Source organism: Chaetodon trifascialis, chromosome 4, assembly GCF_039877785.1.
Source record: "Chaetodon trifascialis isolate fChaTrf1 chromosome 4, fChaTrf1.hap1, whole genome shotgun sequence".
NCBI classification, from domain to species: Eukaryota; Metazoa; Chordata; class Actinopteri; order Chaetodontiformes; family Chaetodontidae; genus Chaetodon; species Chaetodon trifascialis.
In genome coordinates this window covers 6,629,827-6,644,996 of record NC_092059.1, presented here as the reverse complement: position 1 = coordinate 6,644,996, position 15,170 = coordinate 6,629,827, and the positions used below count along the sequence as shown (strand labels likewise).

General features: G+C 44.6%; 2 protein-coding genes across 2 annotated transcripts; one reads left to right on the top strand and one right to left on the bottom strand.

Moving 5' to 3' along the window:
• Nucleotides 1-1,649: 1,649 nt before the first annotated feature.
• On the bottom strand, nucleotides 1,650-7,377 carry prdx6 (peroxiredoxin 6). The gene is made up of 5 exons (XM_070960434.1): nucleotides 7,204-7,377; nucleotides 5,251-5,407; nucleotides 3,424-3,567; nucleotides 2,911-3,057; nucleotides 1,650-1,984 (listed from the first exon to the last, which is right to left on the bottom strand). Exons 1-5 carry the CDS (start codon nucleotides 7,293-7,295, stop codon nucleotides 1,859-1,861), a joined length of 666 nt encoding a protein of 221 aa, XP_070816535.1. The 5' UTR covers nucleotides 7,296-7,377; the 3' UTR covers nucleotides 1,650-1,858.
• Nucleotides 7,378-8,786: 1,409 nt separating this feature from the next.
• plpp6 (phospholipid phosphatase 6) lies at nucleotides 8,787-13,348 on the top strand. Its single transcript, XM_070960433.1, has 2 exons — nucleotides 8,787-9,439; nucleotides 11,796-13,348. Exons 1-2 carry the CDS (start codon nucleotides 8,947-8,949, stop codon nucleotides 12,161-12,163), a joined length of 861 nt encoding a protein of 286 aa, XP_070816534.1. The 5' UTR covers nucleotides 8,787-8,946; the 3' UTR covers nucleotides 12,164-13,348.
• The last annotated feature ends 1,822 nt before the right edge of the window (nucleotides 13,349-15,170 follow it).

Genomic DNA, 15,170 nt, shown 5'->3' with positions numbered 1-15,170 from the left:
CTGACTCACACTCAATGCAAGGCTGCATGTGTGCGTGAGATCAGTGTTCACCTTCAGACTGCTCAGGGTAATTAATACGAGCCTCGGCCATGCAGGTTTGAGGGCTGAATCACTCAAAGGGGAAACCTACACCTGGCTCTTGGCTTCAGTGTCTCGTCTACAGTTGAGGCCGAACCGCCGAGAAGAGTTTACTGCGGCTGAAAAAGTGTTTCATCTGTGTTTGTAGTGCAGTGATGTGATGCTGTGCGGCTTTGTACACACGATTCTGTGTTTTGTGATTGAGGTAGTTACTCATAATGAAACCTCTGTGAATTAATCCAGCAAGATCACACAGAACTTCAGTAACTTACTGTATCTTCAGTGGTGGAAGAAAATAATAAGAAAAAATACTCAACTACTGTAAATCTACTGCTTTTAAATTTCATAATGTCCAGACTTTTTTCCTCAGAGGGCCAAAACTGAAATTTAATGATGAACCAAGGGCCAAAAGCACACACCTGTTACCTGAATTAACTTGAATTCTTGCACAAAGCGTCACTCTGCCTGCTCTGATTAAAAAAAATAATGAATAACTAGGGATCCTATATATTTAAATAGTGCTTTTATTTCATTTTATTCGCTAGAAACATCTGGTGGACCAAATCAAACCGTGTGACGGGCCAACTTCGGCCCACTGGCCCCATTTTTATTAGCCCTGTTCTGGAGCGTACGGAAGCATTATCAGTATAATTTAATTCAGTTCATACATTATTAATATTAATACTATATCAAAGTGTACAATGTTACTGTTGTAGCTGGTCAGTATGGAGCTAGTTTTAAGTACGTCATATATAGTTAGGTAAAGTTTAGTCCAGCGGTTCTCAGTTTAGGGGTTGGGTTGATAAATCTGAGGGGTCACGAGATGATTGATGAGAGAGAAAAGAAGAAAAAACAAAGTTCTGCTAAACAGATTTGTGTTTTACCTCTCTCTAACTTCCCTCTGAAATGTGGTGCAGTACACGTATAAAGTAACATAAAATAGATATATTCAAAGTAGTACTTTAAAACTGTACTTAAGCGCAGCAGCTCAGTAAATGTACTTTGTTCCTTTCCACGGCTGCATCCTCTCAGGCTGCGCAGCTGGTAAGTTCCAACTGATAATGGCATTTAAAAGGCCTCGAAGCACAGAACAAACAGAACTATCAATTTAAAAGACTAATCAATGGTACATTAAGACATTTAGACCGCTCAGACATTAGCCTGTGATGCTGAGCTGGCAAAATAAATAAGAATGCAGAGTAAAAGTTTTCCAAGTCTCTCTGTGTACTTGAAAAATGTGCCTGAAGAACAAGTAGGTATGAACTTCATGTTGCCAGTCCTCTTTTGAATGAATGGAAATGTAAATAAACTAGTCATTTCAGTCCATGTGGTACCACTCCCTATGGCTGCTATTGTTAAGACTGGCTTGGTGCTGCATAGTGTGTATACTGCCACTCTGTGATAGAGAGCGAGTACTGCAGCAAAAGCACCATGGTGGTATTTTTATTTCAAGTTGTAGAGGGACACCTAGTGGTACAGAAAGGCATAGCAGAGGAAGTTCTTACCAAACTTCCTCTGTTGTCCCACTAGTGTTGAGACTAGTGTGAAAAGACTCAAAGATTCAGCAGACATGTGTGAAAACTGCGTTTACTGAAGGAAAGTAAACAAGGCACAGTACACTGACTCTATATAGTCGTGATTCATTGCTGGACACATTGGAGGGCTGAAATAAATCAGTCACAAAACCAGAGAAGTGCATCTATGCTTTTGGTCATCTTTATATGTGATTTTCGTGTGATAGAGCAGGAAAGTAGAGCAGGATGTATTCTTTAGTGTCTCCTCAGGGCTGGGTGTAGCGCAGGTATTTCTTCCCAGAAGGCAGCTCTTTAGTGGTCACGCCATTGGGGAAGAGAGTGGCAGCCTCAGCGTCAGAGAGCGTAGGAATGACCATGACTTTATCACCAGGCTGAAAGAGACGAAGACCAGACAAATGTGCTTTAGATGCAGCGTCTATGCTCCACACCAGTCTTAGAGGAAGCCCTCACTGTGATGGTTTTCTTCAGTGGTCCCATTAAAAGTGAGGTCACAGGGACACTTCAATTGTTTGTTTGGAAGGAACACACTTAAAATTTTTGTCTGACATCCAGCTGTCGTTCTGATCAAGGTTCAATGCATCTGTTGTAAGTCATTATACAAAGAAGGGAGGAGATATAAAAGAAAAGGCAGAAACATAAAGGAATAGTTTAAGTACATTTTGGGAAATACGCTTTAAGATTTAGATGAGAGGAAACTAAATATAGCATGTTAATTAGTGAGTTTTACAGGCTTTCAATGCTAAGCTAAGCTAACAGGCTGCAGCTTCAAGAAGACGAATACAACAAAGAAGATTAGGAGGAAGAAGAAGACAAAGCATAAGATGGCTAAGAAGAACACAAAGAAGATGAAAAAGATGAAGATAAAGAGGAAGAGGAAGGCAAAGAAAAAGACAAGAAGAAGACGAGAAGATGTAGATGAAGAAGACAAAGAAGCTGAAGAAGAAGATGACAAAGAACACAAAGCAGAAGACAACAAAGATGATGAAGAAGAGGACAAAGATGAGGGTGAATAAGAAGTAGTCAAAGTGTTTCAAGAGGAATAGATGTCGTCACTGCTGCCTCCGTTAGATTAAAGTTGTATTGATCAGATGTTGAAAGTGGCTTTTCATTTATTTGTTAGAAGAACATCAGAAGAGACACGACATCAAATCGCAGCATGTATGTTCCATCTACAAAGGCTCAACGACACTAAATGTGTGTCTGTGTGTGTGCACAGTGTACGTGACTATGATGACATCGTCTGTCTGTAAAGATGATCTGCATTCATGTTGTGTTTACACACAGTTTCACTGTTTACCTTCCAGTCCACGGGGGTGGCAACCTTCTTCTGTGCAGTGAGCTGCAGGGAGTCGATGACTCGCAGCAACTCATCGAAGTTCCTTCCAGTGGTGGCAGGGTAGAGGATGGACAGCTTCAGCTTCTTGTCGGGGCCGATCACAAAGACCTGGAGGGGTTAAGATGACGGAGGATCAACGTGACACACGCAGCATATCCATCTTTTTTACTCTAAATAAGAAAACAGGTAATGTGGGAGGGATTCAGCCTGCCGCGTGTGAGCTGAACTGAGGCTCCCTGATGCTAACACTGAGTGCACTGCCAGCCAATCAACAGCCTCATAATTTAGCTCTGATTTGATTGGCTCCCAGCCAAATTATGTGGCCGTCTGCAGCAACAAAATTAAATTAGTTAATCACGACCAAAACTTTTCACTAACAAGAAAGTCGAGGCAGGACAGACAAAGACAAATCTTGTTGGCCTTGTTGGAATCTGTTCATTTTGGACCGCCATCTACGGAGGACAGCGTTCTTACACAGCGGGCAGTGAGGGGCATCCCGTCCTTGTCTCTCTCATCGGGGTCCAGCATGCCCAGTTGGACGGACAGCTCTCTCTTGTCATCAGCGATGATGGGGAAGGGCAGAGTGCTTTCAGCCCCGCTGTTAAATGCCACCACATCCTGCGCAGAGGGAAGGGACACACTCAGCTTTAGTCACGTATCACAACCCCAACGTCCAGAAAAACAGAAAGCAATCATTCACAAACAAACTGTGTTTACCCATAACAGTTTAAAGTGTTCATGTAGTAATATACTTCATACAATCATGTGTTCACAAAGTGGTGAACTTCGATTCATCCTCACTTGTGAATGACTGAGCCTTTCCAGGATGCCCCTTTCATACCCAATCATGATACTCTCACCTGTTACCAATCAACCTGTTCACCTGTGGAATGATCCAAACAGGTGTTTTTAGAGCGTTCCACATCTTTCCCAGTCTTTAGCTGCTCCTGTCTCGACGTGTTTGAAACATCAGATTCAGAATGAGCAGATATTTACAAAAATCAATCAAGCTGATGAGCTCAAACTTGAGCTTTGTGCTGTTTTCAATTGAGTACATGTCAAAAAGGATTGTTCACGTTTCACACAGCGGCCTAACCCTAAACCTGGGCTGTATGTCATTGTAAGTAAATAATTCCCTCCGTGCTGACAGACACGTCCACGTTTGATCAGTGACCAGACAGCTTTAATCTTTATCTCTTATATGAGCCATAACAGCGATTTAACATGTCAGTACGTGACCTGAGCGGTGAGGCTTTATGACTGTGTGTCAGTATTGTTTCCTCACAGATGATCTGTGAGGGAGAAAACTGTGGTTTTTACACTTTTTGGCAGGGACTCAGGTGGTATTACTGTTGTAAAATCAAAACCAAACAGTTCATCTAACTGACACTTGTCCAGCAAACAGTCCCTCGTGGACCAATCACTGGCCTTTCTGAGGAGGCGTTGTTGTAACGTGGTAACCCAGTTAGAAGCCAATCACAGCGAATCCACGTCTGTGTCGAGGGTTTAACCCATGAATGTCTGAGTTTCCACCAAATCCCACAGGGGGAACATGTACAAATACACTATTCAGAGTGAGAGGTTTCATAATCATTTTGACTGAGAGATTAGTTTAATCACACAGATCTAGTCAAAATTCGACAACAAAGTAATTAAAAAAGGAACAAAAAGTTAAATTGGATTCAAATAAATTACATTGAATTATATATTCATGTAGATTCTACTGAATAAAATACAAACATTGATTCACTCTAAATATTAAACTTAAGTAAATTAAAATACATTCAATGTAGTACAAATTAAATAAATAAAGATTCATTAAATTAAAAAAATGAATTAAGTTTAAGTGGACAGATGAGCAGGATGGTGAATATTTCATGTAGATGTAATGAACCGTCAAACGAAAGCGGATCTGAAGGCTGCGTTTCAGGCTAAAAGGAATAAATCTCACACAGCTGCGATACTTCATCAGGGATGCAGGCTGCACACAGTCATCTGCTGTGTCTCTGGACTGGCTGTGATCAGAATGGGACTGAATCCAGATTCAAGGACTCTGTCCACAAGAGGTTAAAAGGTCAAGCTGGAAGATAACAGCCGTGACTTATGACACCGCTGCCCGCGTCTCCAGATCGTAAGCAGGCTGAAAAGTCCACGTTACGCAAGACAAATATATTACCCTGATCAAATGTCCCCCCCCAACCCCCCCCCCAACTTGTTCAATAAAGTTTTCCTTTCCCCTCCTACACGCCGCAGTTAAACCGGGGTTGAGCTATGCGGTCAACGTGTGTGCGCGTCCCCAACCTTGCTCCACTGGCAGTGATCCTCGACGCTGTCGATGGACAGGGCAATCATCTTCACACCTCGTTTCTTGAACTCATTGCTGATCCTAGCGGCGCAGGCCAGCTCGGTGGTGCAGACCGGGGTGAAGTCCCTCGGGTGGGAGAACAGGATCCCCCATCTGCCGAGCAAAACACACATAAAGCCATGAGCTCTTTGTTCTGCACGTCATTTTCTGGCACTCGTGCTCCTATTTAAAGACTGGCCTCGCATAAAGTTTAAGGACAGGCCATGCTGCACAAGTAACCGAAGGTCAAACCTGCACGTTAATATGAGATTTTCTTCCAAACAAAAAAAAGCATGTAACGCCCGCTGAAAGGCTAATCTAAGGCGTTTTCATTGGTACGTTTATTCTGTTTCTTGTCCTTATGCGCCCATGTTTCCCATCGCTTGAGAAGAGGCCAAGAAGACTGACGCAAGTGAGAGCACAAGCAGTGGGAGTTGAGACAGAAGGGGGAGAAATGGTGATGTGAAAAGAGGAAGACAGAGAACATCAAGTCCCACTGGAGGAAATTCCAGCCACAGATTGAAGCAACAGGTGTCGGCGGGTCAGATTCAGGCTCAGGACATTACCCAGCTGTGCTGTGCTGAAGAGTACGATATAGTAAAAACATCACAGGGCAGGCGTGTAAAACTCTCCGTGATTTGTGTGGATTTATTCTTCTGTGCATAACTATCGCATGAAGCGGAGGCGGCGAGAAAGAAAGTCTTGCTCCTCGCAGCCATTGTGATCGGCTGATTATGGGACGGTCCCAGTTCGTTCAGGCAGAACAAAGCCGGGTCACTGACGCAGTTTCTGGAACGTCCTCAGAAGCTGGTGCTCATTTAAACACTGACAGGAAGTAAAACATCAATTGTTTGTTTTTTGGCTGCAGAACCTTCAGCTATTAATTTGCATTACACAACTTAGTTCACGCACAGGCTCTGCGAAGGCGGATGAGTCTTCAAACATGCATTGAATGTATTTTGCATTTGAAATGAGCACTTTTAGGCTTTTTTTTTTTTTTTGCTCTGCTGGGATAGCTAGCTTGCAACTTTTCCACTTGGCTACCGCAGACACAAAAAGAGCTCAGTCACCCATTGCTGAAAAAACAGTGGGCCTTCAAACAAGGACGCAGCTGCAAACAGTTGATGACCTCTCACAGTCTGTTCCCACTCCAAAAGAAAGAATAATGTTATTACGCAACTGCTATAACAGTTTGAATACTTCTGTTGATAAGCACAGTTTCAGCAGGTTATGTCTAATTGGACATCAGGACCAGTTACACAAATTCCAGGATGAGGAAATAAGGGCAAATTTTAGGAGAATATAGAGGAAGCACTGTCAAACAAGAATAATTAGATTATTAGATGAAGTGTTGAGGAAAGGCCGTTATTCTCATGTTGCGCAACCCACGAGATCAGAGCAGGTAAATGCATAACATATTCTGGCTAGGTTCACCCCAGGCTGCGTGCATCAGTAATAAGCTTCCTTTCTCTCTGCAGATAAACAAAAGACAGCCGAGCCTCACAGGGTTGGACATGAGAGTGGACACAGTCCACACACACACTCAGAAGAGACAGGGTTACAGCTCACTGATGAAATGAAAAACACAATAACTGCATTATATCACATTTGTGGTCCACTAACAGAGTCTGATTCCACCGAGTCATGCTTGCGTAACCGCGGTCGCGTCCTCCAGCAGGTGTCGCTTGACGCTCAGACGGAGATCAGCGCAGATCTCACGGTGAGCGTGAAAATCACGCGCCTCGGCTTTCCATCCATACGGAACCGATTCCTGGTCAGATCCGGGACGTGCAAGCGCCAGCAGCCCCGCACACGACCACGGCTCAATCAGAAGATGCACAGTTAAAAGCACGTTAACAGAGTCTGAGGGAATCACATGTGGGTATGATGGGGTGCGTGTGCGCACTTACGAGTCGCCCAGGAAGTCGTGGAACTTGATCCGGCCGGTGGTGGTGTCGGCCTCGAAGTTTGGGAACACGTCTCCGAGCAGAATTCCAGGCATGGTGGGCTCGTCTCTGCAGCTCAGGCACGAAAGGGGGACCGGTCTGCCTGGTGGACCTCCTGTTATCAGGACTACATAAATGGACCCGGATAGAGGCGGGGTTAACTGCAGCCATCAGTGCTTTTTTTGGGATCTTTCAAACTTTATTAAAGGGACACACAAATGCATTTCAAGAGGACACCTGCATGCACACGCACACATATTCACACAGGTGTATGGATGATTTAAAAAAAAAAAAAAAAAGAAAAGAAAAAAAGTCACGTCCAGAATGTCTTTAAAGCTTTTTTTGTTTTGTTTTGACAGTCAGATTTATGTTACAGTTGAATATAAAAGACGGCTGATCTAATGTTTTTTCTGTTGTTGTGAGATAATTGAAGCAGGTGGATGTTGACCAGGAGCTAGTGCTTAAACTATATGTTGATTGATCAATTAGTCTGATTGTTCTGATTGATTAATATTGTGATCATTAGTTTAACAGTCACTGGTTTCAGCTACTCAAATGTGAGGATTTGCTGCTTTTCTTTCATTCTTAATTGAGTTTCCTCGAGTGTTTGATTTCTTGTGTAGAATCGGAGGATTTCTGGGAGGGTCTCACCTCACTGTATTCAGGAGGTGCAGCTGCAGTACAGAGGATTGCTCCAAGGGTACATTGAAGGTTTTTTAATTGAAGTTTTTTTACTTTATTTTGCCATCAAACCTCTCTCAGTCCACCCTCCTGATTGTCTGACGTCACACAGCAACAGCACGAATAGGAGGTTTCCTGGGGGGGATTATTTTGTAGAAATCTGACTTCGTGGATGTGATGTTTGTCCTAGAGCAACAAAGTCCAAAGCCTATCTAAATAAATCTAAATCTAAACATTTTAGGGTTCAGAAAAACACACAGACACTGATTCTGAATAAAGTTAAAGGAGAAACTACAGTGAAGGTGAAAAGCAACAGTTAAGTAATAAGATAAGACTTTATTCATCCCCCACAGGGGTAATATTGTTAATTCAAAGCCTGATATATCTTATTCCTTTACTCCTGTTTGACTGATGTTTACTAAACTATGCAGTGCCCAGCTCTCTGAAAACATTACTGAGCCTTTGAAAAATATATAATTAAACATTTGTGATCAGTCTTTGATGATTTATGTCTTCAGGAAGATTGATTGGGGCCTAATGAAAGGTTATTAAGTTATTAAGTACTGAGAGATGGGTGTGGATTTACTGACAGTAAAGGCATGAAAAAATACCGCCATTATCATATCAAATATTTCTGATATGAGAATTATTAAAGCATCTAAAGGTCTACTTCAGTAATAAATCATAAAAACATCAATGAGAAAACGTCTCCAACCACTTTATTTTATTCCATTTTATCTTATCTGTATTTTTAATGCCAAAGATTGCGCTGCGATATTGATTTGTCCTCAGGAGCCCAGTCAGAGGAACCAGTCACGTGTACTGCGAAAAACACACTCTCCCAGAATGCTTTGCGAATAGGACAACAAAGATGGCGATTGAGCTCAGCGACGCCGGACGTGATATGAATTGGGAAACGTACAACAGATGAGCTAAAGGAGCGACAACCCGCACGGCACTGCAGAAAATTTACTCCTGCGGTGCAGCTACATCCCGCCGAACTGTCCGCGTCGGTTCTCAGACAACATGCCCTCTCCCAAAGCTAAAAACCCCGGTCGCAGCGGAGGAAGCCCGGTGCTCGGCAGCTCCAACGGCCGCTACGACTTCATGTCGCTGACGAAGCCGCTGAATCGCTCCTCGCCGCCGCACCTCCTCCAGCGGCAGGGCTCCGACCCGACCACCGCCCGCCTCCGAGCCTCGGAGAGCCCCACTCGGCGCCGGGGCTCCAGCTCCTCCACGGGCTCGGCGAGCGGCCAGGGGCCGTCAGAAGAGGACGGCATACGGCTCAACCCCTCCCTCGTCCGCGTAGCGCTCAGCTCGCTGCTCGCCATCGACCTGTGGCTGTCCAAGCGGCTGGGGGTGTGCGCCTGCGAGGACTCGACCTGGGGCAGCGTGCGCCCGCTGATGAAGCTCATAGAGATATCGGGCCATGGCATCCCTTGGCTGGCTGGCACCGCGTACTGTCTGTATAAGAGCGACAGTGCTGCAGGACAAGAAGTCATGCTCAACCTCCTCATGGGTAAAACACCCCCTTTGTCTTCCTCCATGTGTCTCCACCCGCTCCTCTCCTTCACACACAGAAATCTTTGCTTGTGCAAATGCAGACTTGTTTGCAGGTACCACTGAGCCTGGCTCAGGGGCGGTATTTGTGTCACGGCCCCGCGGTCTTCCGCATCTGCCATGCGCAGCTCTTCTGTCAGCTCGCAGGTGGTCCCACCTCCCATTGTCATTCATGTTGTTGTGTTTCTGACCCAGTTTTCCTTTCCTCCGTGGATGCTGGCACAGTCTCACCTGTAGGAGCCATCTGTTGTTCATTCTGGCCTTGATCCATCTCAGTCCTCCCTCCTCAGTTATGACCTACATGTTGTCTCTTAGGATGTGAATGAGCTGATTTAGTGAAATATTGCCTGAAGGTGCAGAATGCGCTGCAGCTCAGACAGCTTTCTCAAAATGATCCCAACGACTGGCACTTTGTGGAAGGTGAAGGTGGAGGAGAGCGAGGTGCACACAGCTCTTCTCCAGCAGGCTTTGCTTCATTCAGTCAAAGTTTTCCTCAATCCTGTCTTCATGAGGACGGTCCCACCCTGATAAGAAAGCACGGTGGGCTGAGGAAGAGATGGGAGACGTGTTTTCACGTTGATGGCGCACACTGGTCTGCAATCAATCAAATTATTTACAGTAATGCAGCTTTTACTTGCACTGCAACATTCAACATCCAGTAAAACCCTAAAAAGAATCCAAACTATTCGTGCTTGCCAACAAGCTTTTAACCCATCATAGAAGAACAAGCTTGATCCAGTTTGTGCATGCAGAATTGCTTCGTGATTTGTGTGTCTCCTCCTTTACAGCATTTGAGAGAGATCAAATTATGTTCCCACACAGATATGCTGACAGAGGTCTGGTTGTTCTGTCACACAAGCCCATAATTACACTTCTCTGCTTGTGCTTCATGGTTGTTTTCGCCTCATGAACCTTTGATTAGTTTTTTCGTTCCTGTGCGTGTGATTGAGTGTGTCTCTGGTCTCCATGGTGGGATAATTGACAGATGGCAGGTGCGTTTTTTTGAAGCAGGTAGAGGCAAGTCTGTCTGTAGAGTGTGTGCATGTTTCTCAGGTTAGCTGAGAAGAGCAGTCTGTGCTTTGCTGATGCTGATGCAGTGTGGGGCCGTAATAGCGAGTGCTCAGACTGTAAGTTCATTAGTCAGTTTGTCTATAAGAGCAGCTCTGAACAGTCACTGCTTTCAGCTCCTCAAAAGTGAGGATTTGCTGCTTCTCTTTCATTCTTAATTGAATATCCTCGGATGTTGGATTGCTGTTTGTACCAAACAGAAACAGCCGTGGTCTCCAGCAAACCGCTCCGAACATGTTTCACTGTTCGTTTCTGTTTTGCAGCGGTCAGTACTGAGCGAGCTGACATGCTGTCAGAAATGTGATGTGGGAACAGAAATGTTGACAAAGCAGTTTGCTGTTTGTGGTGTCAGATCCTGAGTGTATTGTATGATTGATCTCGGTTGCTTTTCATGAAAGCTGATGAGATGGATGCAACAAAAGCCGTATTTTGAAAGCCATTATGTTTTGATTTCCCGTGTAGAATATGAGGTTTCCTGTTTTCAGGAAGGTGCCGCTGCGGTAGGGAGGATTCCTCCAACCGTACGCTGACGGTTAATAGCACTGGATAAAGTTTTTACTTTATTTTTCCATCTAACATCTCTCAGTGGTGATTTAATATTTACCAGTCCACACATCCTCTGCACAGACTTTCTCTGAGGGGCATTTAATGGTGTGAGTGTGCATGTAAACCAGATAAGTATGAAGAAAGTCACATTTAAGTGTCTGGAAAAAGAAAGTCACTGTTTCCTCTCTAACATGGACAAATGCACCTTAACGAGGAGGCATCAGGCTGCACTTACGTCTGAGCCAGTTTCCCTCTGTAGATACAGCAGCAGTTCTTTGACTGTTGACATTAATAATGAATAAAACGCACTGTTGTATATGTTGCTGAAATCCTTTCAGTGAACCTCCAGCAGCGATGGCTCAATGCCACCTGAGTGTTGCATTAACTTTTCAGCACTGCAGCCCCGGAAGCAACTGTTCAAAAAAAATCTTTTTATATGCTCAATGCAATGATGCAAAAAGTCCACTAGGGCCAAAGGAAGTGCAGCAATCGCTGTTCTTAGATATAAGCTGCAGATATGATCAGCAGCTCTGCACTGTTTGCAGTGACACACCTAAATGGAATGTAGCCACTATCAGTGTTATGAATGACAAGTGTCTGTCGTCTGGTTGTTAGTGTTTTTCTGGGTTAATGTGATTATATTGTTTCTTCGTCATGCAGTGTGACACATCTCTTTTCATCTCCCCCTTCAACCCCTCCAGGCCTGCTGTTGGACCTGGTCCTGGTTGGCATCGTTAAGGCAGTGGTGCGTCGGCGTCGGCCAGCGCACAACCGTATGGACATGTTCGCCACCTTTTCCGTGGACCGCTACTCCTTCCCTTCGGGCCACGCCACCCGTGCCGCTTTGTGTGGGCGCTTCCTGCTGGCTCACCTCGTGCTGGCTGCCCCGCTGAGGGTCCTCGTCCTGCTGTGGGCCGCCCTGGTGGGGCTGAGCCGCGTGCTGCTGGGCAGGCACAACGTGACTGATGTGTTGTTTGGGTTCTGGATGGGCTACTGCCAGTATAACCTGGTGGAGATACTGTGGCTCTCCCCTCAAACCCTGCAAGGGCTGCTGGGACAGTTAGTTTAATATGAAGCACCGTGAGAGGAGGAGAGAGGGCAGTTTAAATGTTGATTGTAAGAGCGCCTGCACACCTTTTGACTTTTAAAGTGATGTGTAAGAGAAATTGTCTTTGACTAGAGAAGAGAGTCCTGTCAAATGCAGTTTTGTTCTGCTGTTATGTGACATTTCAGCCTCACTTTAAGCTTGCAAAGAGTAGCATGCCTGTAATACGCGGTACAGGATTTTTAATGAAAACAGGTTTGTCCAGATTTTGCCTCCTGAAGCCACTTCTTTCCCCTCATTGACCCGAATCAAGGACAATATGAACTCAGCAGTTAGTTCAGTATTCTTTTGTTGCTTAGGGAGTGTTAACTTCCCAGTCTGAGCCACTTCCCACTTGAGCATTTGACTTAGATTTAGTCTATGATTTTACACCACAGAGGAGAGGTTAAATAATTAATGAAAATTCTTTCCTTTGGAAAAAGAATACAGATATCCTCTTCAGCTAAGCTTTAGTTAAGTGATGCAGAAGCAAACAGCAATAAGTAACAAAACTGATGAAATACTTTAGTATGAAAGTATGTAATAAATCAAAGTGTCCTGCAGCGACTGCAGTTAACTAACTGCTCGCGGCCTCTAAACCTATTCATGTGTCCCACAGACAGTCTGCCCCTCCTGTTATTGCTGTAGTCAAGGCCGGGGTTAACGGGGGTGCCTTCCCCGCCTGTCCTCACCTGTCCTCTTTCTTAAGGACGACTCTCCTCTCGAGGAGCTGATCTTGATGTCAGCCGTGCGTTATCCCCACTCAGCAGCTCCCTCCTCTGTCACAGAGCAAACACAGCCTTCGTTTCCCCTTCACATGACCCCCCTTCACATTACACACACAGACCCCCGTAAACATGGATTTCACCACTTTATTTGACCACGTCATTCTCATTTCGCTCGACAGCGTCGCTGCTTCGTTACTCATCAACCAGCACGTATCGCATATTGCTGATTTTTAATTAACTGCGGTGACCGATTGACCTTATTGTCATCAGGTGATACTCCTAAACGCCAATCACTCACAGACTGTTATCATGGAGTGTGTCGTTGTGATCTGTGCAATGCACGCTTCAGTAATTCAACATCAGATTACTCTTTTAATTATTAATATGTTTCCTCCTCGATGGGGAAAACAGCTGTGACCTGATTTGTGGGTCTAAGGATTGAAATGTCACCATTGTACAGCAGTTTATTCAAAGTCACTGTGTGGGATCCTCTTCTCTGGACGCTGACAGTTTCAGATGTTGTAATGAGGCTGAAGACTAACATGCTGTGCAATACACTTGTCAATAAGAGGAAAGAAAGCTGCATATTGAAGAGGCTTAAGGGTTAGCCCTGACCCTCGGATAGATAGTTGAGTGCTACGTACTGTATCTTTACGTCAGAAAGTAGAAAAGTAATGGACCACAGTTCACTATGAATATGCATCTACACGGAAAAACCACAGTTTGGCTCGGTTCATGCAAAAAGAGTCATCGGTTTGTTTTTGTAAATTTCCAGTGAGGGCAACAGGTGGAGTCATTGTGACAGAGGACAGCGCCTCCTTTATCTGACAAACCGTTTTAGTTCACAAAAAGCTAAAGGACTTGATGAGCTGTGTACTGACTGCGTAGTGGCTGCAGACTGGAGTTCACTTTCCCATCATTGGTGTAGAATTTCTTTTCAGTCTCTTTTCTACTACAGCGCTTTACGGTATGACAGGACCAAATCTGAAACTAGCTGTGACTCCATTCTCAATCAAGATCTTGCTCTGATTTGATAAAACTTGCATTATTCCAGCTTTTTTGATGAGTTTTGAGCAGCGTGCCACGGATGTGCGTGAAACAAGGTGTGACTGAGGTGGACCTGCACCTCAGGGGAGCAGCGCATGTGTAAATACTCCAAGTGTGTTCAGTTACACTACAAGCTCACACTGGCACTGGCTGAGGATGATATTAGCTGTACTCATGATCTTAAAATGTGTTATTTGTTTGCAGTAGATTATCAGTGATGACTTGATATAACTTGGTCATCGATCACATGAAATCTTGGCCGCTTGCTTGAATTCTGCACTGTGAAAATATTCCTACAGACACTGACGTTGTACTTTTTTTTGTGCTCCAAACATACTTGCAAGCTCACAGATTCACAGACGCACAAGTTTATTCATTGGTAAACAGTTAAAATCAGTTGTACCACAATGTGTAACTACGGACGTCATTTCCCGTCAGCGCCATGGCAGCGCTCAGTTGTACATTGACACGGAGGTTAGATGAGGATGTGGGTCGTGGTGGCCTGATGGGCTGCGTGGGTTCATGGATCAGTGGTCAGAGTTTGAAGACAAGTCATGTAAGTGCATGACGAGAGCAGATGAAGATAAAGTAAATGCAGTACAGGGTGCCTTATAACAATGTTGAGACCCTTTGGCGCATTTCAGTACGAGCTCTGGACAGTTTTGTGAAAGCGGATGTGAATAAATAGAAAATCGTCGCCCTAATTTCCCTCACGGCTCTAATGAGGTATCACACACGTGAAATAATGGACTTCTCTCGACTTAAATCTTTTGTTTTCATGTTAAATTTCCCACATTTTCAGTCGAAGATTCACAGAGGCAATAACGTGCAAAGGGACAAACTGTTGCAGGTCTTCCCGCGGTTCATATATGTGATGACACGGTGACACTTTGACCCACTGAACCGGTTCTGAATCGTAATGTTTAGACAGACGTGAGCTTGTATGTTTTGGTGATATATGTCTGGGCGTTTGTTTAGGTGCACATGCTCTTTCTCAGAAGCGGCATGGTTGATGATTAATCCATATCCATGCACTAACCCACTGATTTAAGGTTGTACAGTGGGCTTAGACCCTGCATTCATATTGAACCTCCAATGGCGCCGGTGGTGTTTATGTTCTAACACAGATGGCTGTTGACTCGTGCACGAGCCACTCGATCACACAGCACGTGAAAAGCTGCAGATTATGGATTTGTGCCCTTACGAGTGTTGGCCGT